Source organism: Phalacrocorax aristotelis, chromosome 1, assembly GCF_949628215.1.
Source record: "Phalacrocorax aristotelis chromosome 1, bGulAri2.1, whole genome shotgun sequence".
In the NCBI taxonomy this organism is placed as follows: Eukaryota; Metazoa; Chordata; class Aves; order Suliformes; family Phalacrocoracidae; genus Phalacrocorax; species Phalacrocorax aristotelis.
The window spans coordinates 45,687,530-45,712,485 of NC_134276.1; the positions used below are offsets into that span (position 1 = coordinate 45,687,530).

A 24,956-nucleotide genomic window follows, 5' to 3' on the forward strand; every position below is an offset into this window, starting at 1 on the left:
GGAGTTGGTATGATGTGCTGACGTCTCTTTTCACTCAGCAGTGTTATGTGTAGTGTCTGTGACCGAGAATGAAGTAAAAAAGAAGACAAATTGCAGATCACAGTCAAATTAGATTTTCCTAATGAGGCTTTTGAAATAAACTAACAGATTACTGTTTAAATAAAACCTGTAACAAGGATGAGTTGATATTATATTATTAAATTTCTTAATTTAATTCTTAAGCTCCAGAGCCAGCCAAGTAATATTCAACACATTTACCTTCACAAACTGTGGAATGCATTGTGGAAAAGCTAAAAAAGCTTTTCATGGTTTGACCAATTCCCTAAGTGTTCACGCAATATCAGTCACAGAGAATAGTATCTGCCTGCCAGTCATACATTAGAAGTATTTGCTAGCACCCCAAGCTTCCTCCTTTCATTAATTAGTCAGAACCATTTAATACAAAATCACGACGGTTTGTTTTATTTTTCTGCCTTATTATGTGTGCTTGCTATAAACTGAGAAAAAAAAACCACTAAGCACTTCAGGGCTTGGCATTGGAACTAGCAAATTCAAAATATGTGTAAGGCCTGTCTATCAAGCAATAGCATCACTGGTGAAGAAACCTTCCCTTCCTTCATCACTGTCAGAAGGGGAGCATGCTAATAACAGTGAAAGCCAACGCCTTGCCTTGCCCATAAAGAACTCCGTCTCTGCTCAGAGGGGAGTATAGGTTTGAGGTTACTCTGCTTGACTAGAAAATAAATTAGCACGTGTCTGGTGAAACCCCCCAAAAAGTAGTTTCCCCTCAAACATGGCTTGGTTTCCTCTAAACAAATAGGCCATTGCTTTGGAAACGTCAGCGCTTTTGGCCACTGATGGCCAGGAAAACAAAGCAAACCTGAGTACTTTTAGATAAGACATTTAAAATGCATCTATAATAAATTATATAATAACAATGTCTACTGGCCTTTATTATATCCCTTCCTATTTAATAACATCCAGAATGCCCATATTTCGAACCTCTCAGATAAAGTAATGTGCTTTGTGGGTCTAGCACAGGCTTCAGTGCCTGGAGGCTCTAGTTCTATTTCCAGCTCTGCTTCAGACCTACAGGGTGACCTTTACGCATAACCTCATTTTCCTCACCTATAAAATGGGGATATTAATACTTATTTACCTCACAGTTGGTTCCCTTCCAGCTGCTACAGTGACTGAGCAAGCTCATGCATCTACAGAATTGCTAATGTTCATGATAAACTTTTTTTTAAACAAGCAATACAGATATTACATTAACAAATTATTTGTCTATCCAGTGAGCAAAAGTACACAGAAAAATAATAGCAATGGAAAAACTGTTCAAAGCCTCTCACTAATTTCCGTTCAGTGACACTGTCCTTCAGGAGAAATGTAGGTATTTTCCATCTGACAGCAACTAGAAGAAACTTCTTGATGCTGCTTTCAGTCAAGAAAAAATTTCGTGTTTTTTGAGTGAAAGTCTAACCTGGCCTCCCTTTGGAGAGGATATAAAAACACTGCAAGCTTTGCAAGTAAATAAAGGGGAAGAAACAATTTCAGTTCAAAACTTTACCTAATAATGAGGAGGGAGAGAAAGAAAGGAAGAAAGAATCAGAGAGAGGAGAGATACAGCCACCTCTTCCTAAAGGGAACAAAGCTACACAGAAGAGATGCTGGCAGGTATGCCGGCCCGCAGCTGGGGGGACACCTTTGCGGCACCGCTGAGGGCTGGTGTCTCCGTTGGCCAGGGAGCACCTCGGCAACACTCATCTCGCTCTGGGAATGCGATACTTACTCTTGTACTGCTCTGGCTATGGAGAGCGCTGTAGATCCAGTTTCATTAACGCTATCTAAGGTCACATTTGGCAGGTCGTCATCATCACTGTCACTTTTAATTTGTCTGGGAGATAGGCCTCGGGGGTCCATTTGTGCTGGAAAGAGACATATAATGGATTAATATGAGCGTACTGAAATTAAATCTCGTCCCAGAACAACATCAGGGCGCACAACACATCCGCTCGCTTGGGCCGAATGGCACCGCCTGTGCTCAGCTTCCCAAATCAGGAGATGGATTCGCAAAGGCATCTAGAGGTGCTACAGCTAGGTGCAAGCATTTCCAGCAGCATGCAGGCGTGCAAACACACACAGGCTAGCTACACCAACGTATTTGGCAGTCCTGAAATAAAACTGCACATGTAATATTTGTCAAAAACTCGGTTTACCCTCAAGTTACTTATACTGAATGTATTCAGAAAGCAAAGAGAAAGGGCTATGCCCACTTTGCACAACACAGCATACTCGAAAGTAAATTTTACAGCAAAATTTCAGGAGCAATCTTTCATTTCGACTGTCCATCATGAGATACCAGGCTGGGACCCATGTCACTCCAGTTAACTATAAGTTAGGTGTCAAAAACTCCTCAGTTGTACTGACTTCTGGCTCAGTTCAACACCAGTGTCAACCTCTGAAGGAGCCTCCTCTCCACATTACAGGTGACCAAGCCTCTGCATATAACTTCACACAGGCAACTCACTGCCTGGTGCCTGACGTCGGATAGGCTTAGGCAGATTTTTTTGAAGAGTCACAGTCTCACGCCTTACAAACAGCCAAAGATCAGGAATTGCAGGATTGTTTTGTCCATCCACAGCTTACAGTATCCATACTGTATGGCAATGCACTGGGTGCAGGTGCCCAGGTGCTGACAGCGGCGGGGGCTGCAGGGGCAGCCCCTGTGGGGAGCAGCCAGGGCTGCCCTGTGCCGGACACAGATGGGTCCAGCTGGCTCCAACCCACCCACCGCAGGGCACGGCTGAGCCCCTCGGCCAAGGTGGTGGTGCCTCGGGGAAAATGTGCTTAAGAAAGGGCAAAAAAATGCCACGCAGGCAGAGCGAGAGAGAAAGCATGAGAAACAGCCCTGCAGACACTCAGGTGAGAGGGCATGGAGGGGAGGACATGCTGCCCCATGGTGAAGCAGAGATTCCGCTTCACCTGACGAGAACGTGGTGGAGCAGGGGAAGAGCATGAGGAAGAAGGAACACCAGAGAGGAGCTGTTATAGACTGACCACAGGTCCCACTCCCCATCCCCCTGAATGAAGGAGTGAAGGGGAGCCCAGGAAAAGGAGGGGTGTGTGTGTGGTTCTAATCTAATCTACTTTAAATTGGCAATAAATTAAACTACATTTCCACAAGTCGAGTCTGTTTTGCCTGTGATAGTAATTGGTGAGCAATCTCCCTTCCTTTACCTCAGCCCATGAGCTCTTCCACCTTATTTTCTCCCCCCGTCCCATTGAGGAGAGAGTGAGAGCAGCTGGGTGGGCAGCTGGCAGCCAGCCAAGATCAACCCACCAGAGTTATGCTTTGCGCCAAAAAGAGATGGGAAAGGAAAGGAGAGCAGAAAGGCAGGCTACCCACCTTCCCTCTTATCCTGGCTGCTGCCCTCCAAAGGGACCTAAGCACAACCTGCATGTGGGCAGGGGGAGGAAGCCAAGAGACAGGTGTGAAGGGGACTGTGAGGCACAAGTATGATCTGGGATAGTCCCGAGCAGACTTGGGGGTTGCTTGTGTCAGGGGACGGACCCTGAGACAAACTGCGGAGGAGACATTCCTCCTCACCCACGAAATACCACTTAGGATTAGTAAGTGCTGAGAGACACCAAAAGCAGCTGGAATAGAGAGCAAAACTGGAGTGATGCCTGACCCTGCAAGGGAGGAGCGAGAAGGGGAAGACAGGCAAAGAGATTTGTTTAAATATGCGTTTGCTTTGTTTGGCCAGGTGAAATAGGGGAATTCAAGATTATTTATTTAAAAAGCTAACTGTTAATTTTGCCAGCTTGTGCTCTCCTGTATTGCAGTCTCAGAGATAGGACAATTTCTGGGTCTTGCAACATGCTTTTTAAGAAAGGCAGCTGTCATTCCTACTCAGCTCTGGCTAACCACAGCCCTGGACAACAGGTATCACCGGCTTCCTTTAGAGGTCAAGAACAGTCCAGTGGGCCTATGGCTAGACAGCAGCTCCAAAAGTCACAGCTAAATTTCCCTTTTTGCCATGTTTCTTATGTTCCCATGTTCACTAACTCTAGAAAAGGGACTGAGTTTCACTGGAGATACTGCAGATACTCCAGGAGCTGTGCAGCCATAAAAGTAGCACTGATGGATAGGTGGGCTCCCGACCAAAGGAGTGATGACTCCAGGGAAAGTTGGTCTTAAATTTTAATTTGTGTCTTAGCTGTGAACCACCCTGAGTAAAAGAACAGTGAGTGATTATAACTACACTTCAGCTGCACTTTTTTTATGTTAAAGAACTTCATAAAGAAAATACTCTTCAAGTATGTTCAGTAAGCTGATGCAACAACCCCTTCTGGAAGTGCAGTGCATTTACAGATGCGCAGAATGACCTCTATTAGCTTTCTACTAGCACAGTTTAGGTGCCTCAATAATACTGGCTACATCTAGACTGCTTATTATTTCTTCCTGTGTGGTAAAGAAAACACCTTTTGCTTACCAAAGCAAAGACTTGACAGTGAACAATGACCCGCATGAGACAAACATACAGCAACTCAGAAATTGTTCAGAACATTTTATCATTTTAGGTAGAATGAGCACCATTCTGACTGTTCTTAAAATCATGACTTACACATGACGGTATTCAATGCATACCTGAGCATTAGGGATAACCTAGTATTTGATTTAAGAGCAGCTGAACCATCTAGTCAGCTGATTTAGCCCCAGAAAACTATTTGTAAAGAAATGTTATTTCTGAGGATGTCTTGTTCCCTAATGTTCCTTCTTAAAAGCAACTTCAAGTATGAGATTATTGTTACTTATTTCATTACTTCTTCGGTTTTTCTTGAAGCGAGCCTCATTACAAGAAGTTACATGTTTGTATCTGCCCAGTACTTAAATGCTGCTATAAATGATGCTTTAAATGTTTGTAAATAAAATTAAAATTGTAACAAGAAACTACTTATGAGATACTTTGTACTAACATTGGCTTAATCTGACTTACACTACAGCAAAAGTTTTAAGTAGCTAGCTTGGAAACTTTCTTAATGTTTAAACCTAAGCCTAACTTGAAGTCACGAGCATTGTTACATAATTTACTCTGTAATACAGTTATTATATATGAATTTTGATTACTTAAGTGTGAATACACCTACATAACAAGACAGTATAAATGTATATGAAAAATTTTACGTACTTTTGTTCCTTACAAGACACGCTGTTTCATTATGATTGCAGATTACCAGCTCTTATGATATTTTTAAGACTCCTATCATATTTGGTGTTGGTTTTAGATTACCATAGGAATGTGCTAGGATGAAAACTCTCAGTTACATTAAAACGTTACCTCCTTTCTGTTTCTGCTGGGCGAGGTAAATCCTACTCTGTACACTCCTAACATGCCACGAAGTTGCCAATGGGGTTGTGCTTTTTGCACCTATGGATAACTTAGCCCACTGGGCACAGTTTGCCCCTCCAGACCCCAATGCTTGAGCACATCACAAGGTGCTGTGACACTTGAGCATGGCGAGAACAAAAGGTGAGGAAAGGAAACGTTATCAGGGGACAAATTCAAAGGCAGGCAATTCAAGGACATTTTTTGTTATACTTTTGCAGTGAACCTCACTAAAGATGATAATTAAGCTAGAGAATGATCTAGCGATCATTCTCTTATTTTTTAATGTTGGCCCACACATACACACTTTTTCATCCCCTCCTCCATTTGTGAGCTCTTCTCAGCTTGCAGACTTGGGTGGCTGAGGTGCTGGGGAGCCGAGATGACTAACCAGGAGGCTGAACTTTGCTGCTGCCAGCTGGTGTAAACTGCCCTGTTTTCTCATCAGCATGGCTGCAGCTGCTGCGGGTAAAAACCGCCTTTAAAGCAATTCTCGTCCCCCAAATGAGCCATGTGAATAACCAACTGGCCAAAAGCCTAACAGAGATCTCCTCACCATTCACTATAGTGTGTGCAAACTGCAGTACAGGATTTTTATACATTCAGAGTTCGTGACAACAGAGTCAACAGCTTTGACTTTCTCTTGGACATCTAAGAACAACTGTCGAAAGCTGGCACCAAGGTTTATAAATAGCAGCGGCAGTTCATAAACACTGAATTAAGAGTAATTATTGGCCTAACGAACACCAAACTGGAAAGAATGAAGAGATGCAGGCAAGAGATAATTCAGCAAATGAGATGAAAAAGGTGGAGGACAAATGAGTGATGGAATGCAACTGGCAAGCAAGGTGGAGGAGAGAGCCCACAAAACGTGCCAGTGCATTTTAACCTCCCTTCGTGCTGTACCTTGCTCTGACGGCCTAGCTTTATCTTGAACTTAGGACCACAGGTCCAGAAGGGACCCGGCTGGGTCACTGAATCAACATCTCCCTGTCACAGACAGACACATTTCATTAATAAAGCTCAAGCCTTGAAAATGAGTTGATTTTCTTGCCTTTGATACTCCTCCTGAAAGGCAAGATTTGTCCGACAGAGCAATCTGGTGGTTTTGTGAAGTGTGAATGCGACTAAGGCGAGGCAAGCAAAAAGAAACGAGTCAGAGACTGCTTTCGTGGGACAAAGGTGTCATTGAGAGAGTGCACAGGAGCTACAGAAGCAAGCTGTTAGCACGCCATGCCGAGGAGACTGGCAAGCCAGGGGAGTTATTTAAGAATGTCTGCAAGTGCTGAAGGCTGCAAGTGGCCACGTTGCTTTCCATCCTTGTTAGCCTCAAGAAACAATGATCCTTTTTGCTAAAGAAAGTACAGAGAATTGCTCTTGATGCATGTACATATACGCAGTCACTTCTCAACGGCCCCTTTGCCATACTGTACCAAAAAGGAGATTCCCTTCGGGCGGTATGAGCGAATTCACTCTGCACTTGTTTTAAGGTAAGATGTGCAAATGAGTCTCATGTAAGGCACATACCAGCCTGTAAATACTCCAGAACTTGGTCTACCATCATTAATATTGTATCTGCCAACTGTCAGTTGCCAGCAGGAAAAAATCTGATCTGGATCACATATAAGCTTTCTTCTATTCCTACTGAACTAAACAGGTTTTGGCTTTAAAATATTTGCTGGCTGCAGGGGCCAGACAGTGCCTGATCCTGTTTCTCAGGACAAAATTGCCCCTTCTACAATGCTGGAACATATTTAAACTTGCACAGCTACTTTCTAATGAGCACTGATCGAATATTTGCTTTCTGGCACACCACTGTGTTGGGTAAATGATTAGCCCCATCATGGAAGCAAAATGTCCAGGAAAGATCCAGCCTGCCAGCTGCTAAGGGCAGACGAACCCCTCGGAAGAGGATGGAACCTCCACCCTCCCAGGGGAATAACCTGAGCACAGGGCCATGCCATCAGGGTATTTTTCTCCTTCTTCACTCTCTAAACTTGTGCTCCTGTCCACATCCACACAAGTCGTGGGAAGGGGGCACTGCGGATTTAAATCTCTCCAGGCTGACGAGAGCCCAGCACGCCTCCTCTTGCTCCTCACACACGTGCTGCTGTTACTAGGCTGTTGGGTAAATGCTATCTCCCGTCTGTCATATCCGGGCTCCACCCAAACACCTCCTAATCGCTTTGCTGCTTTCCAGCGATTATTTAGGGATATGCAGCTCAAGTGCTCTGACCTGCTCGGGCCAAGGCCAAGTGCCGTCAGAAATGCTGCAGTTGGATGCCCATACGTGGCCTGAAGCTGGGCCCTTCTCAGCGTGAAAGGGCCATACGCTAACATATGATAAACAAATCACTGCTGGCAGTTTTCAGTTACCGCAACGTGATTTATTTTCTGCAGTTAAATTTCCTGTGAGTGAAAGGGATGAAAACTCAACCCATCAGCAGACTCACGAAGACCCACTAGAAGTAATTTCATGTCTACAATCTTTGATTTAAAGGCAAATATGAACCCCTTGGGTTAAAGAAATGAAATATTTAAGAGCTGGAGAAAACTAAGTAACCATCAGGAGTTTCGCCTCTCTTTATAGCTAAGCTATGTAGTATTAACTAATGCCGAAATGACTCATTATGAGATGATGCTTGCTGGTGTGAAAGCAGAAAGAAAATTTCAGCATCCTGAAATATTGAAGCCTCTGGCTCACTTTATCTTAAAACCTGTTTTCTGCATTAAATTAACTTCTCTGCTAATAACTTTGTAAATATACATGTAGGCCTGCTGATACACCACATCATAGTAAAAACTGAATCACGCTTAGTTGCTCGCTTAACATAATTAACAATCTATTTCTGCTTTTTGAAAGGATTTCCAAATTCAGAGTCTGTTTGCTTTTGTTTCACTTACTGAACTCCCCGCCCTGCTTTCTCTGAAGGATGCCTAATATCTAGCCTGCTAATCAAAATGATTGTTCATGATGGGATTTCCACGTGGCCCTGGCATCTACCCACTAGACTTGCCAGCCACAAGCAGGGTTACAGATGCCTGCAGCGGGGAGAGTAACGCCAAGGCCCGTGCTAGGTGAGACGTCAGCCTGGGTGGTGGGGAGGCCGCTCTGGGCTTGCTAGCTCTGATCCACACCCAGGTGACGTGTTTGCTCTCGCAAACACAGCCACAGATTTTTATTGCAGTGGAAGTTTAAATTATGCAGAAACGTGATGTACCTCAAATAAGCCAGAAAGAGTCATGCTTGCTGTTGCCAAATGTCTTTCTTAGAAACTCCTTGCTCGCCAGTTGCTTCCTGTGCATGCTGGGATACAGCAGCAAAAAGATCATCTGTAGCTGTAAGGAACGGCCGCTTTGCACTAACCTCCATTACAAAAGGAAAACCAAATACTACCCTCCACTACACTCCAAAATTTAAACTTACAAAAGTCTCATTAGTGCTGCTGTTACACACATGCATCCCTGTGTCTGCAGAGCTGGAAGGACTGAAGTAATAAAGTGACATTTGCTGCCAAACTCCGAGAAGGATGGTACTGGAAAATATGGTTGAGAAAATTATATGGCACTCATGCTTTAACACAATAAGCTACAGTCTGCCAGCATCACAAACACTGTGAAAAATGGAGTTTGAACCTAATCATAACAGTCTGCCACTTACAATGACCCCATGACCCAATGGCACCTAACTGTACGCTTCCATCAGCCCCCATCCTCTCTCAGAGCCCTGGACATCAGGAGCTGCGTGACACTGAGAGGGAAGAGAACAGCCTCTCACCTCCTGTCTTCAGACACCCGCACTGCAAATACACCTGCATTGCAAATACAGCTGCCCCAGCCCTCCCACAGAGCCAGTGGAGGCAGATGGGCGCCTTCAGGGGAGCTAAGCCCACCTCCCTTCTGCCAGGTGCTGGGGTACCGGCCCTGGCAGAGGGAAGTGGCTCAGTGCCCTGTTGAGCCATTGCAGACCCACTCATTGCTGGGAAAGGCAGGAGAGGAGCCTTTGCCTCGCGACTCTGTCATGCCTTTGGTTTCTGGGAAACGAGCAAAAGTGTCTGGGCAACCTCAGTACGTGCCTGAAGATGGGAAAACAGCAACAGCACTGCGCGGCTCTGCTCACTCCTGCTCCTTCCCCACCTGACACCATTCGCTTAATGCCACAGAGGCATCTAGGTCCCCAGCAGCAACGCTGAAGATAATGATCTTTGGCCTCAGGGCTGTAGTGGGCAAATCTGGAAGAGGAGTCATTCACAGGGGGACACAGTAATCATCGTTAAAACCAATAATGTGCCAACAGTTATGAATATTGTAGTGTCTAAACCCTAACTTTGGTCTCTACACTTGGCATACGACACAGTGCGGTACCTGAAATACTGCAAGAAGGAAACTGCTGGCCAACAGTTGACTGTAACTCTTTCTTAAACTGCCACTGTTTCATATACCTCCAATAAAAAAGGCTCATCTGGGTGGACCAAACACCAAGTAGAGGGACCGACTCATCTCCATCCTTCTCGGTTACTCTTGGAAAATAGTTTTTACAACTTGTGCAGCCCCAACCTCATGCTGTAGCTTGACATGTGGCTTCAGACTGTGAGCAGACACAAGCGAACACCCCCCTTCTTGGCAGGTTTACAGAGAGCAGGAGCCCAACACCAAGTCCCCCAGCAGGAGAACACCAAAGAAGAACACTGCAGACTCCACTGCACATTTTCAACGGTGGAAGCAACACTTCCCAATAGGGAAGTACACAAGCTATTTGAAACAAAGCTCTCAGAGATTAAGTGTTATATTCAGGTTTACTTAACGTGCTTTAGGAAACCAAATTCTGGCTTTATGGACCTAACAAATGCACTCATTGTGGGAATGATGGCGTTCATGATTTTCTCCTCCTAAGCTGGTCCATACTATATGAAGCACATATATGGCATTTTTCTTCCTATTTAAAGTTCATTATAAACGCTTTATGCGTTGGAAAATGCTCTGAGCGCACCTATCAGATTTTCAATCAAAGCAGCTTGGTGTCTGGTAGGGGCAGCAGAATTGGTCGATTTATTTCATAAAACTTTATGTACAAAGCAGCAGTATCCATGAACTTAATGGTCAGAATATAGAGTCTACAGGGGTAATTTTTATTACAATTTATAGCAAGATTACCCATACTCCACAGTTTTTGGATTTTATTGAGATTTTATGGGACTATATGGCTAGAGCAGTTAACTGCACCCAGCATAGCTATGGTTCACAGAGAATGGGAATTGGCACGGAACACACAGCGTAACTAATCTACCAGAGAATATTAATTGCTATGATCCAATCAAAGGCAATATTTAAAATCATTTCACCAGTCAAATAATTTGCCATAAACCTGTAAAAGAATAGCTGTGAGGAGAAATACAGAGGTGAGAGTGATTGCATGGATGTAATATATGCACATATTTAAGCACCTCTGTCATTGAGCTGTATACATAAACATACACTACTATGTTTTTAAGCAAAGGATTTTTCTCTTTCTAAGCTATTTGAATGCATGAGACCTCATCTACACAAAAAACAAAGTACCGAGACTACTGAGATTTACATCTTACTGAGCATCCAATATACAAATACTCTATCACCAAACGTAAACAGGGAAAACAATAAGTACACAGTATGTTTAATATTAAATAAAATATTGCAATGCCACTGCAAAACGGTAGCAGACTGCAATTTACACGCTGCAACAGTCTACAGATAGTTTAGACACCAGGAAGTTTCTGGCAGGTTGGTCCAAGGCACAATAAAACCTAAGGCAGGGATAAAATAAATGAGAAGTTTTATGCATGTGCTTCTACTGGATGCAAATTTGTGGGGTAAAAGCAACTAGATCAAAGCTCAGCCCTGGTGAGAGTACGGAGCTGAAGGACCGGAGGCATTCTTCACGTGGAGGAGAAAGAATTAACTTCTTTCCTCTTTCTCTGCTCTAAGCTTCCAAAAGGTGCAGGGACTCAGGGTATGTCAAAATGGCCTTCCTCATCCTCCTTACGCTGGGCTTCACAGCACTGGAATATACATCTACCTCAGTCCCTTCCCCAAGCCTGCTCCTAGTTAAAAGCATACATGATGTTAAATCCACTGCTGATAAATCTTAGAAGAGCTTGTGCTTCTGTACTGGAAAAATCTAAGCAGGTCACTAGCGAGCCACCAGAAATATGACTTTTCTGGAGGTTTAAGTGGTAGACTGTTTATGGGAGTCCCCATAGTTAACCAAGCTACTTTGTCTTCAGGCAACCTCCTTCCCAATTTCAAATACCACAGCATATCTTGTAACCTGTGATTTAACTCTACATTCTGGCAAGAATTACTATTTACTCTAGTTCTTAAATATATATGCACCACCTCCAGCAACGCAGGTCCCACCCTGAACACAAGACTGCTTCTCTTCCTGGCTAGCCACTGCCAACCTGCTTCTCCTTTCCAAAAACCACTAATATTTCTTCCAGATGAACCAAGCAAGCAGGGGGAGAGAGATTCAGCATCTTGCGGGGCAGGAGGGTGGAGGTGGACAGGGTGGAATGTGGACAGGTTGGAATATGTATAGCTGCAAACGATTTTTGTGTGTAACAACAAAAAAATTACAGCTAAAGTAGAAACTCTCTGCCTGAATGCAACTCAAATCCAAAATAACCATCTACTAAAATGTAGAAAGGATAATCGGTTCACATGAAGTAAAAAAAGCAACATTACTGGTTTTAATTACGAGTCTCTTCCATAGCATAATTTATATAAACAGACCATATAATCTGACCTTTAAACATATGGAATGGTTCTCTAAATTTCTAACTTTGTACTATAAATTGTGTTTACTTTTGTGGAATAAACTTTACAGTAGGTAGAAATAACAGGCTGTGCTTTAAAAAAACAACAGGGGCAGTGCATAATGTCATCTAATGGTATTACCTGGTTTCAGTCACAGAAAATTCTGTAGCAAAAGGTACTGAATTTACTACTTATTAATGTATCCACAGTGAGGAATACAGCATGACTAAATTGTGAAAAGACACATCCTGTGTACTTCTGCTAGGTCTATACACAGACCTAGACAACTTGTACAGACAACATGAAAACAGTCCAGCCAATGTCATTGTGGATGTTTATGCACACTGGAGGCAGATGAAGTTCAGTTGGCAAATTTAAATTTATAACATCCTGACTGCTGGATTTTGCAAGTGGTTGTGTCTTCTGAAAACTTTAAAACCTGTAAGAGTGAGAACCCAAAAACCCAGCAATACCAAGGTTGCACAGGTCCTTGGTGCACCATCAGCAGGTGGGAGCTTCTAAAAGGCCCTTCAATGAATGGAGTAACTCTTCTGAACTACAGAGAACAATTTTTAAGGATATTATCTTTGGCAAAGCCTACTGCTAGAGGGACATGATTTGCCAGTGGTATTCATGGATATCTTCTGAAAGCAAAGCAGTGGAAAGACCGATGGCCAATGGGAGTACCAGAGTTTGTAGGGGAATGTGTTGCTGCCATGGTGGATCCTTTCACTCCCACCTGTCCAAGCCTCTCCTTGTTCCCCTTCACCCTGCCCAGACCTCTTTTCTACCCTTCTTTTGCTTCTTCTCCCATCCTCTGTCTCCAACCTTTTCCCACTCTTCCTCCTGGACACGTTCACACAACCACAGCCATCTCACCACCTCTCCTTTTCTCCCCCTGTCCCTCCCACGCTGCCCCTTTCTCAACTGCCCAGCCCCTTCCAACCTCCTCCTTGCCTTTTCCCAGCCACAATTTTTTTTTGCTTTACTCTTTAAGGGGACTCTTTTTTTTTTTCTCACATCTCCACACCTGGATTGGTTTTCACAAGTGCTTATAAAGACAAAAAAAAGGGCAATGGTCCAAACCAAACTTGAGGTTCATGGCACAAAACCATAGAGGTTCTAGAGTTTTTCACAAAAAATAAAGTGGAATAAATTTTTTAACATGGAAAATGCTACGTATTTTTCTCTACACTTAGTCTCAGGAAGAGCAGAATAGTTTTCTCTTTAAACTTTCCACAAAAAGGAAGAAAAAAAAGAAAGAAGGAATAGCCTGAGGCAGACATGAGGCATGGAAAATGTGAGCCTAAATGGTTAACATATAGATAGACTGAGCAACTGAAGGCAGGGTTTTAAGGAAACCATCAGGCAACCTTATCTATAGGTGCTGCTACCTGCTGTGTCTCTAATTACACCTTTTAGCAATCCTCACCATTGCTGAGCAGGGAGAAAAAAAGGTGAGGAAAGAGTTTTTCATGGGATTTTAATGCTCTGGAATACTTTAGTGTATAATAAGGTCTAGTGGTCACCACCTACTCCACGCAGAAAAAAATCTCCAAGTGCTTTTTAAGGCTTTGGATGACAAGACGACAGAGGTGACCACTGAAGGAAGTGAACTTCATCTCTTTGCCACGTTGTAGGGGTAGCAGAGGGTGCAGCCCTGACCCGTGGTGCCCGCAGGGACTTGTGTCTGGCTCCAGTGCCCTCCATGCCCCGACAGCCCTAACACATTACTGCACTTTGCGCATATGGAATAATGTGAGGATTAGGTTGTAGCGGGCACAGCTGGGCTGGTGGTGTGGGGAGAGCACTTAAGAGTTTTGGGGGTCTCCCCGGGGCGCCTCCTCCCCAGGAGGTGCATCAGGAGGATGTCAGTAGGTGAAGATCCATGGTCAGCAGGGGAGTCTGCATGTAACTATGTGTGTGCATGCACCTATGTGAGCGTTGTGGGATTACAGAACAGTCTTAGAGATTTGTAAGAATTTATCAAGATTTGTAAATGACTAGTGTTGTATTACTGATACTGAACATATCGTCTACTGATTACCTTCTAATTATGTGTTGTTAATAGATTTCTAAAAATGCTTTGATTCTGATTTCGATTTACACTAGGTGAACTGGGAGGTTCTTATCCTGCAAAAAGCATCAATCTGACAGAAGGGTGCTTTCGCAGGATGATACCCCCAGCTCCCGTTGCTCCCCTTGGGGTGTAGCACGCGGCACAGGACCTCACGGGATGCTACTGGCAGCTCATAAATACAAGAGCTAATTCTCTGCAAACCGGTCTGGTTTTCAATGCTGCAGAAAGTGTTTGATTTAATGGGAAACCTTGCAAGTGAAAAATAGGAGAGGAGGCAGGACAGAGAGCAGAAATGAGCAGCACGTCGGGAAGAAGAAAAGGAGATCTGAGACCCTTCTGAAGGAAGCTGCAACGGAGACTGCCAGGATGAACAACGACACAGAGAAGGACATGCAGCAGCAGAGGAGGAGATGACAGCATGGGTTTGAAATATTAACAGATAAGGAGGGAGAGATGAAGCAGAGCTGCTGAAACTGGCACTCAAAGAACAGTCGGTAAGATGGGAAGGACTATAAAAAATGGAAGAATAGGAAAAGGGAGAAACAGAAGAGCAGGTAGTGATTTCTTGTGCTGGAGGGAAGAGCGAATTCAAACAGAACATGAAGAAAGAAGTATTTGCTTTAATAGCCTAGAAAAGGCAGTTTTGTCTGAGAGAGAGCAAGGTGGACTGTATGGTACCTGAGAAGCATCAGGGGAAGCAGAGAGCCACCCGAGCAAAACGCCTGGAGGCAGGATTAGGGGGATGGTGGTGGCCTGAGAAGGTTTTGCATCAGAATTTAAAACGGAATGGTTCTAGTCAGACCTGGAAGGAAGAGGAAAATAAAACTGGGAATAACAAAGAAAAAACCTTTCTCTATATCCTGTTTCTCGCATTTTTCCTCCAAGTACCTGTATCTGAAAAACCGGGAGAGGTCTGAACATAAATCTAATGTAATTTTCATTAATTTTAGCACCGAAAGTATCTCTGTTCAGGAAAGTGCCTAAGTCTCTATTCAAGTGAAAAGGACTTGGATACAGGCTAATGTAAAATATAATTTAAACTGCTTCCCAACCACACCCCTGGATCATCAACACGGTCTCTGGTTTAGCCACAAAGCTGCAACAACACAGAGATTATCGAACAAATGCTGCCGATCCTATCTGTTGATTGACTTTGTTTCAGCCTGTGTATTTTTTTGTTTCTGAAAATTATCAAAGTTCATGCAGAAGTTGAAAGTAGTGACTCTAGATGATGCTTAAACTGCATTTCTCCTTCAGCTGGTAGAGGATCAGCAATCAATTCCATCTGACAGCAAGGTCCTGTTGGCACCTGTGTACATTTATTTCTTGCTTTCAGCATGAAAGCTGACCACCGAAGGGGAGTTCATGTAAGCACATATGAAATTTATTTAATCAGTTAATTTATGCAACATCATTGCATTTCATTTTTTATATTGTTTTACATTAAGGAAAGAAAATCACACTCCAGCAAAAGCGGACAGAAGATGACTACCTAGAGTGGACTGTTGCCCATTATTCTTCTATTGTACTTATTCAAATTAACCTGAATATTTATATCAAAAGAATTAGTGACAGCAAAATGGGTACAACTGATGAGGAAAAAAAATATTACAAATGCTTAATCCCTTCTTTTGCTTTAGCTGTACTGTAATAAGTGCTGCAGGACTGGTTAATGATCTCTGCCAATAATAGCACAAAGGCAAAATTGTCAGGGCAGCTCAGAGGCCTGGAGCTTGTGGGCTGAAATCCCTATGGCACATTAAATTCTGGAATTTTGTTGACAAAACTGGGGTAGCAAAGTTCCAGTTTTACAAGATCAGGAGGTGCTTCCTACAGAGGAGACTACCAGCAGAGCCAGCTAGCACCTTTGAAAAGAAAACAAATGAGAAAAATTCTGGATGAGCTCAAGGTCAGGTGCAGCCCAAAGCTCCAAAACCAAACTACAGACTAAAACTTTCCTTTTTCTTTTTTCCCCAGACCACATGGTGAAAAGTTCTGCTTTCATTCATCATTTCTTGACATAATGGCACCAAGTCCTAAAATTACAACACTGTATGAAGTGCAATAAAATTTCTTAAACCATCATTTTGAGGCTTAAAATAAAACCCAGATCAGCTGTGAGCTGGTTTTCTACGTCCAAGCATGTTGAGAGGGCATAGTCCATGTTCGGGTACTGAGGGAATGGGAGGAGAACCAAAGATTTATGGACAATGGGATGCTACTAAACATCAGAATGACCCATCACTGTAATCCTATAGAATAATACACAGTCACCAGTATATCAAAAACAGACGTGAGAGTTGAAGAAAAAAAGTCTTTCAGTTGTAGGGACCCGTTCATTATACAATTAGGTACAGAAGAGATGTTGTAAGATGTATTATTAAATGCCCTGTAGTCTCATAAGCCCTGAAGTAAGGTTATCTGCCAGTACCCTCCCTTTCTGCCTCAAGCAATACCTCATCTCAGGGGTGAATTAGCCACATTTTATTCACTCCCATGCAATGAACCTTGAGATGAGTCTCTCTCATTCCTTTCCTCATGTTCCTATCTGTGTCATTAATGCCTTCTTTATAAAGCTATGCTTTTCAACATATCTGGGCACATCTGTTTTCTCTTTTCTTTCTCCACCCACCATGTCACCATCTCTACCAAGCTTTTGCTCCCTCATTAACTGTTATGTTCTCATTCTTTCTTGCTCCCCAGCTCCCCTTTCTGTGTTCTTTGGACACCTCTCCAAGAGTGTATCTGTCCTTCTGGCATGTGTTTTCTTCCTCCCTTCACACCTCCATGTGCCCCTCAGGTCGTATGTCTGCAAAACTCATTCCCAATATATACACTCCATGTGGCTTCCTTCCCTTCCGCTGTTTAATCTGGAAAAAGAAGCATAATTCAAAGTATTGCTCTGCTATTCCTTGGGCTTAGTAAAACCTACCTCTCTGCATCTGCTACCTCTCTGTGGTCCAAAAGCCTTTCCTTCTCACGTTCCTACAGCCCAACAATTGCTTTCTCTTTGTATGGAAACAATCTCTCTGACATTCTTTCTCTTGCCAAACCTGTATCACCTGGTGAGTTTTCCATGTTCATCTGTGACATTTTGTATATTGTCATTATTCTGTTGTCCTTTTTCAGGGGCAGGGGGATTTATTCCTCTCAGGACAAAACTTGCCATGACTTGGCTGAGCATCTAACACCACCGCTGACCTCAATCATTTTAAACATATTTATTTTAAAGAGCATCTGGAGTGAGACTTCTAAAGGTTCCTTCCGATAGTGTAAGTTATGTGTCTTTTCAGCAAATGACCCTGTAAATTTGTACGCTAACAGTTTTATAACTCTGTTACATTTTTCCTCATGCGAGAGAGGTTTTAGAGATGCCACAGATGCACAAAACTGGTTCCCCCCTTACCTTTGACGTGGCTTCTCCCATCCTCCAACAGTGGTACTACTATAGTGTTGTTCATATTCCCAGGTGATCTCACAGCTGTGTAGACAACAGGTACCGACTGTACCACCACGGGGATACGGTGCACGTGACTCATTTTGTTGGACTGCAAGTTCATGGGGCTTGAAGGTGGTACTGGATGGATAATGTGCAAAAACTGCTGGCCTCCAACACCAGACGCAGAGGCCACAAGAGGACCTGGAGTTAATACTGACGGTACAGATGCCGCTGAGGATACCGATGTTATTACTGTGGGTGATGAAGCTGGCCGACTAGAAGAAGAAGAAGTAGAAGTAGAAGAAGGGGAGGAGGCTGATGCTGTAATGGAAACCGGTGAAGATGAAGCTGCTGTAGGGGATGACCTGGCTTTGTTTATTGACAAGTCCACTGGTTCAGTCTGTGTTTGGAAATGGTCTGTAGATAATGAATCCTCCACAGGGTCTGCCTTCATGTTGTTTAGTAACAAGGGTACAGCTTCCATATCTGGGTAGTTGTGGACGTTTGGAGACTGTTGAGGAAGGACAAAGGGACATAGTTACACATGTGGCTGAAGATGACTTGCATACCAAATTGCTAACGTGCATCACACAACTTTGTCACGAAAGCCACAAGATTTGTTTCCCTTTCTTGTGTCAGCTCATAATTTTAAAGGACAAATCATGCTAGAAAGCACAGACATGTTCAGTTTGAATGGAGTATTGAAAAAAAGTTCTACTCCCATTTCTTAGAAGGCGGCAGGATTACTGTACAAGATCACCCTGTTTCTTTGCACCACGCAGTCATCAGTGACAAAAATTTAGTATCTCCACAGGTAGCCACTATTTATATTCACAGGACACTTCTTCCCAACATCTAACTATAAGCTACAGTGTTACTCTCTCGTGTCATCTCCAACAGACGTGAAGAAAAACTGGTCACCACCATTTTTCAAACAACTTTCTGCATGCTTGAAGACTGCCATTTCCCCTTACTTGTCTACTTTCTTCTAGACTAGGCAGACCTTGCTGCTTCTTTCTGTCATAAGTCACCTTTAAAAGAACAAGCCTTAGCACCCGTTTGCTCACTGCAGCCGTCTTTGTAGCTTTGTCCACATCACTTTCCAGAAGGCGGTGCCTTACGCTAAACACAGTCCTTCGGTTCAAAGTTCGACTTTTTGTATTCTGCGTGGTTACTGATAATGAGCTTACAGGTCAGTACAGAGCCCCACGTTTGTATGGTTGCCCTGTTACAGGCAGCAACGGCTACAGCAATTGGTTATTCTGAATTAGCACGTTAGATAAATAATTTTTTTGTGTGTTTGTTTTTCCATACCAATTAAGAACAATTTTCCTAACTTTGCAAAATCATCTTATGCTTTAGACCAACTCTTTCAAAGGTGGTTGCTCTAAATTTATTCTAGACTGTTGCCTTCTGCTATTTTTATAGTTTTATTCCTTATTTCCATCATCAAAGAGGTTAATAGAATTTTTGAATAATGCTAGGCCAAAGATAGATCCCTGGAGAAGCTCATTTGATATATCTTTCCTTTTTGACAGAACATCATTAATAACTACTCTTTAAAAATGTTTTTTCAAGTAATTTTCAACAGGCAGAGCAAGGAAGGAAATGCCCATCTATAACATGGTAGTAAGACAAAGCACAGCTCTCATCTCCCCAGCTAAGTATCTCCAGGGCACTGCGCTGCAGCAGAGCTTCTTTACAGGCGCACACACACGCTGTTACGTGCTGTAGTATGGAAAACCTACCTCAGAAAAACCCATTTACCAAGCTACTTCACAACTCAGTTGACCCAAAGCAATTAGTCCATATACAGATCTAACAAGCCATCTTTTTATGGTACCTAAGCAGCTCTAAATGCATTCTCTCAATCTCTAGATTATAGTATTTACTAAGTATCCAAAAATATTCAGTCAGAAATATTTAGGCCAAAAATATTTTCGTTCATCTACTCTAAATAAGCTAACAATCAAGCATGCTATGAATTCACTTTGGGATTTTTATAATCAACTATGTTAAATATTTTCATGGAGAACCCTCCTGGTTTTGAGTAGGAGCCAAATTCCATCACAGAATGGAGTTCTATTGCAAAAGGGAAATAGAAACACTAGTATTAAAATTGTAATAATAACAGCCTAAGTGGATATTATCCCTGGCATGCTGAAAGATGAGATGTTGTAGTAGATCCCACCTATTCAGCTGATTTAGACTGGTTCTTCAATCTGGTATTTTCCCCCTTTTGAAAGCAAGACCTTCTCTGGAACAGTGAGCCTCTTCCTCTATTCATACACAAATCAACTTAAAACAAAGGGACCCCCATTCATCCTGCCCCTAGACCCTGCTGTTCTGCTTTAATACTAATAACAAAAGAAAAAATCCCTTTATAAAGACAGTGGGAAGTTCTCCTGCTAAAAAAGAACACAGAGTGAAGAACAGGTCACTTTTCAAAGTGCATAACCAGCCATGAGTGAAAAGGTTACGAAAACCTGTTCTTCAAGGCGGCAAAACCTCCTGTAACTTGCCCAGTGATAATTCCGTAACTTCCTCTGAAACACCTTATCCAGGCTATTGTCAGTAATGCAATTCTGCACTAGGCATACCATATGTGCCATGATAGAGACAAAACCATAAATGTGGCACAAGCAGTTAATTTGTAAAACCTTGACAAGTCTTATATATGCAATGGGCAAACTGGTTCTGCTGAACTAAACAGACTGGTGGTAGAGTGAAGGCAAGGCAGAGAGGGACACCCTGCACTGCTACACCCAAATCTTCATCAGGCCAAAGACAACCTCTTCTATCTTAAATGTTTGAGAGAAGGGGGATAAAGGGGATCAACTCAAGTACAAGGGAGATGAGGGATCCCCTTGTGCACATGGCTGGGCAGGGGTCATCTAGAAGCAGGATGAACCACCAGCCCCATCCACAGGACAGATAAATGTGCCACGGAGAAAAACCTACATGTTGACGTACTTCCAGGCTTCCCCTGGGTGCCAGGGGCAGGTTTCAGGTTGACTTAATGCTGCCTGCCTTAGCAGCACTGACTTGTCACTTTGTGATCTGAAGGATGGATTTCCCTGCTGTTGCTGTCCTCTGTTGCTCTTCAGAGCACCCTGCAGTGCTCTGAGGGGACTGGGGACTTGGTCTAACCAGCATATGCACGTCAGACTGCTCCCAGGAGTCTTCTGACTTCTGGGACACTCCTGAAGCTGGACGCAAGGGATCCACATGGACCTCGAAAGCAGTCCCATCACCAAAATGAGTGCAGTCTGCCCCAAACTCCCACCTGCCTTTGCAGCAAACAGCATCAGGCCCCTTAAAGGAAGAGTAAGGAAGAACCCCAAACCCTTAGGTAACTGATGTCACACAAAGTACTTGTTCCACGGATTGAGTCAATTGTCTTTGAGACAAAGCACAGGTCATGACTTACAGATTTTTCTAGTTTGTGCTAAGAACAGGCCATTGGTTTACTACAGTAATTCACCTAGTCTTTTGGGAATTAAAAAAAAAAAAGGAAAAGAAGTATCATGTGACTGCAGTCTATTATACAAATCACTTTCTCCTTTAATAGCTCTTCTGCATTTACTTTTGTACTGTACATCCCGTATATTGCACCTACCTTTTGGTAGGTACCCTCTTCTTGTCCAGAGCTGCTGGAGGGGTCATGCAGTCTCTATGTACTACAGTAATACTGTTTATATTATTATTTCAGCCTTCAGTAGTGGAACTAAACTTGAAACCTTTACAATTCCTTCATGGATTTCTCCAAACAGGGTGCAAACTGGTATGCCCTTCCATGACCTCCTTTCCCTGCCAAAACCCTAAGATTAAGAATGCCCTTTCTTTGGTAAATTCAGGCTGTGACTGTTGTCAGTCAATGTTACAAGAGAACAGGATCCTTATCAAAACAGGTTTGTATGTCCCGTGCTTAAGATAAAAATTGTAAACAAATGTTGTATTTTGTGCTGCTGGTGGTGAACAAAAAGGTCTACCCCAACAACTCATGCTCCCTTACAGTGACCTACAAGTGGTATAGATGTTTCTCCATGATCTTAGATTTTACCTAAGCTGCCAAAGCTCTATTTGAACTGTATTTGAATCAAAACTTTGAACATTAAATTATCGTTATTTTCTGAAAATGGATAGTATATGCAAACCTTTCCCAACAATGATGACTACTCCAGAATTAGGAACTATGTGATCAAGAGTAGCAATGAAGCCAAAAAGGATGGGTACATTCTCAGAACACTATTTCTTAGCATCTCCCTGTAATGTCATCAACCAAGAATTAACTGCTCATTTCCCTAGATGATGAGTGTTGCCGTTAGTTTTATTTAATGGAACCACATCTTTTCTAATTGAGAGGATCACAACACTATGGCTGGGATATTCAAGGGTATGCTTCCAGCCATTTTGTCAGCTTATAAAGTGAATTGGACGAAAAACAAATGGTTGCGTGTTTTTTCTCCTGTCTCTCCACTCCTCCTGCCTTTCCATCCTCATCTAGTAAACTGGGCTTCTTGTGGTGGTGTGGGCTCAACTGATTGCTAGTTTGGGTGTCTGGAACAGGTTTTCCTCATCTGGCACCCCAAAAGCGTCTGTGTTGGTTTTGCAAACTTTGTTTTGGTTTTAGGGGTCTAAATTCTATTGGGAATTTGGCAGCTTCCAGAGAGTTTGGTGGGTTAGGAAGGGTTCAGCCTGAGGTCCCTGTAACCCTGTGGGCTGCCTTGGGCGTCAGCCCAGACCGCGAGAGTACAACATGAGGGGGTACAGCTCCATGAGGCTTCCCTCATCTCACTGCTCCTGCCCACTGGCACAAAGGAGAGGGACAGCTTCAGCCCTGCCTCCAGCTCGGACTAGGAGGCAAATCTCAGCAATGCCTCTCTCTGCAACACTGCCATCACATCCTTATGCTGTTCACCATCCACTCAAATACAGACTAAAACAGAACTGGAGGGTAGGTTAGGATGGCTCCCTGCTAGAAACGGCTTTTTAATAAAGCTGCAGCCTCTACTAGCCAGTGCTCTTGGCTCATGCTTTTTGTGCCTGCCCTTTAAAGCCATACACCAATATTCTCTGCAGTGCTTTGTTTCATTAGCTTGCCATTAATAAACACCGCCAGGAACATAACATGTGATTTCCCTATTCACAAAGCTTTTTTTGGCTGTGTAAAAAAGCATTCCTTACTGCCTGTTTCCCTGACTGTTATGGAAAAACAACCAGCCAGCCACACAACCAGCCACAAGACCCTGAGTGAAGCATGGTGAAATTATGGCTGATAACGTGTTATCTGCTGGATGGTCATCCTTTCCTGCACAGTTCTACTTCATCGTCCTTCCAGCCCCCTGAACTCCACCTCCTAACTTACTTCAGGGTAAATTTTGCAACAGCCCCCTTCCACTCTCTTACTCTGCTCATGGCAATCTTCTCTGTGTACCAGCACTGCCTCCCATCGTAGCAAAGCCCTGACAGACTCATAGTTTCCACACAGCTGAAGTTAAAACCAGTGAAAAAGCAATGATCATTTTGTTTTCAGCAACTCATCCTGACGCCTTGCAGTTCATCAACTTCACAGGGTACTAAGCTTCAGTGAGTCTTTATGCCTTTGTGGAGTTTTATTGCTCCCGCACAGCGGAGTTTACAAACCTCCAACAATCAGTTGTCAGCTTTTAAAGTGTTCTTCCTTTCTGGCAGCAATCTCCCAAGGTCAAACAATTTGTAAGAAAGCATACCAAAAAAGCTGTCCTTGATGACGGAAACCGAACAGACTAAATTTAGCATTTATAAAATAAGCTGGCTTTGAGGACAGGAAGTTAAAAAATAACTTGCTAAATGTTTAACTCTTCAGTCAAATCACACAAACCCCCTCCTTGGTTGTCATTGTGCTGCCACACCTCATTCTGCTCTGGCAGGAGAAATTTCAGGCAGGATGATTTTATTTTCTCAGAGTAAAAGAAGAGTGAGATGAGAAAAGTCATACTTTTTTTGAAAAGCTACCCACAATTTTAACCATGCCGCTGCCACTGCCACACCAAAACGCTGAGGCTTGGTGGTGCAGGCATGCTGTCTTCCGGGCAGGCAGGGGAGAACTGCGCCAAGGCAGAGCAGCCTTCAGCTCTGATCGTGCTTGAAGGGTGAAATCTAAATAAACCAGGAATATTCCGCAGGTTACAGATTTTCTAACACTTCACTGTAAAAGAAACACATACTAGGTTTGAAATGACAAAAAGCACTCGCTCTAGCAGAACTAATTTTGCTTCTGCATAGCAGACAGATGTGCTTACAACTCTAATGTCATTAGATGGGCATGCAGGTGGATTTGGTTTAGGATATGGTGTGTTCATCTGTGTATGCGATTTGTTTTTTAGAATTAAAATGGAATATTTTCCTAATCTGTCCTGTAGGTAAGGGTAGAAAGCTCATCCCCTTGAAACGGCAATTCTGCAGGTACTTGCCATGAAGCATATTTGCCTCTATCAGTTTTGTCCTGTCACACCCCAACCAGGCACTTACAGAGTATGAAAGGTTGGCACAGGGCTAGCTTGGGTAAGTAGCAGCTTCAAAGAGCCCTGGAAGTTATGGCCCAAGTACCAAGCCCTTTACTCCGAATCCCTTTTTGTTTATCTTGCTTATCACTGATCTAGGAGTGAACTCTCTTTAAAATTATGGGAAGAGATGTCTTTGAAAACACCTTCCCGTCATGAGAACTTACATTTGCAATACTAACATGCTTCTGCCCAAAAATTGCCACTTTAACGAAAGCGAACAAAATACTCTAAGAAAAGGGAGAAGTAATACAACCTGCAAAAAACATGAACTAAACAACCTCTAGTTGAAACACTCCCGTCACCCTGAAGAGACATCTGAGACTCAACTACGCTCACTTTGAGATGCAGCTATCACTCTTAATCTGTCTGTGAGGGTACCCCAGTACAGCAGCAACAGACGGCTATATAAAATCCAAAGGGTGAACATGTAGATAGTTGAGAACTAAAACTGAGCAAAATACTTTAAAAATTGTTTTCAAATGCAAAAGCACCAAGTGAAGAGGCATTTGTGCCTTTTTGGTTGAGGCTGCTGCCGCAGGCTTTCCCAGGCTGACAGAACTGCTCAGCTTGGATTCCTTGGACGAATGCAGGAGGTCACACTGAAGAAGAAAGCAAAAGACAGCTGGATCTTTCTCCTTTTTTTCTGGAAGCATAAATTAAAACGTGGCTTACTATCAGTTTTCAAGAAATGGTTCCTCGGG

The 24,956-nt window shown here is 43.1% G+C and overlaps 1 protein-coding gene across 19 annotated transcripts in view; it reads right to left on the reverse strand.

Moving 5' to 3' along the window:
- Window positions 1-24,956, reverse strand: part of KLF12 (KLF transcription factor 12) — a 251,879-nt gene that overhangs the window by 78,435 nt on the left and 148,488 nt on the right. For all 19 annotated transcript variants that reach the window (XM_075088509.1, XM_075088473.1, XM_075088425.1 and 16 more), the window contains 2 exons: window positions 17,675-18,218; window positions 1,793-1,928 (listed from right to left, as the gene is read on the reverse strand). In XM_075088509.1, the coding sequence (XP_074944610.1) occupies window positions 1,793-1,928; window positions 17,675-18,218 (680 nt within the window). The remainder of the gene's footprint in view (window positions 1-1,792; window positions 1,929-17,674; window positions 18,219-24,956) is intronic.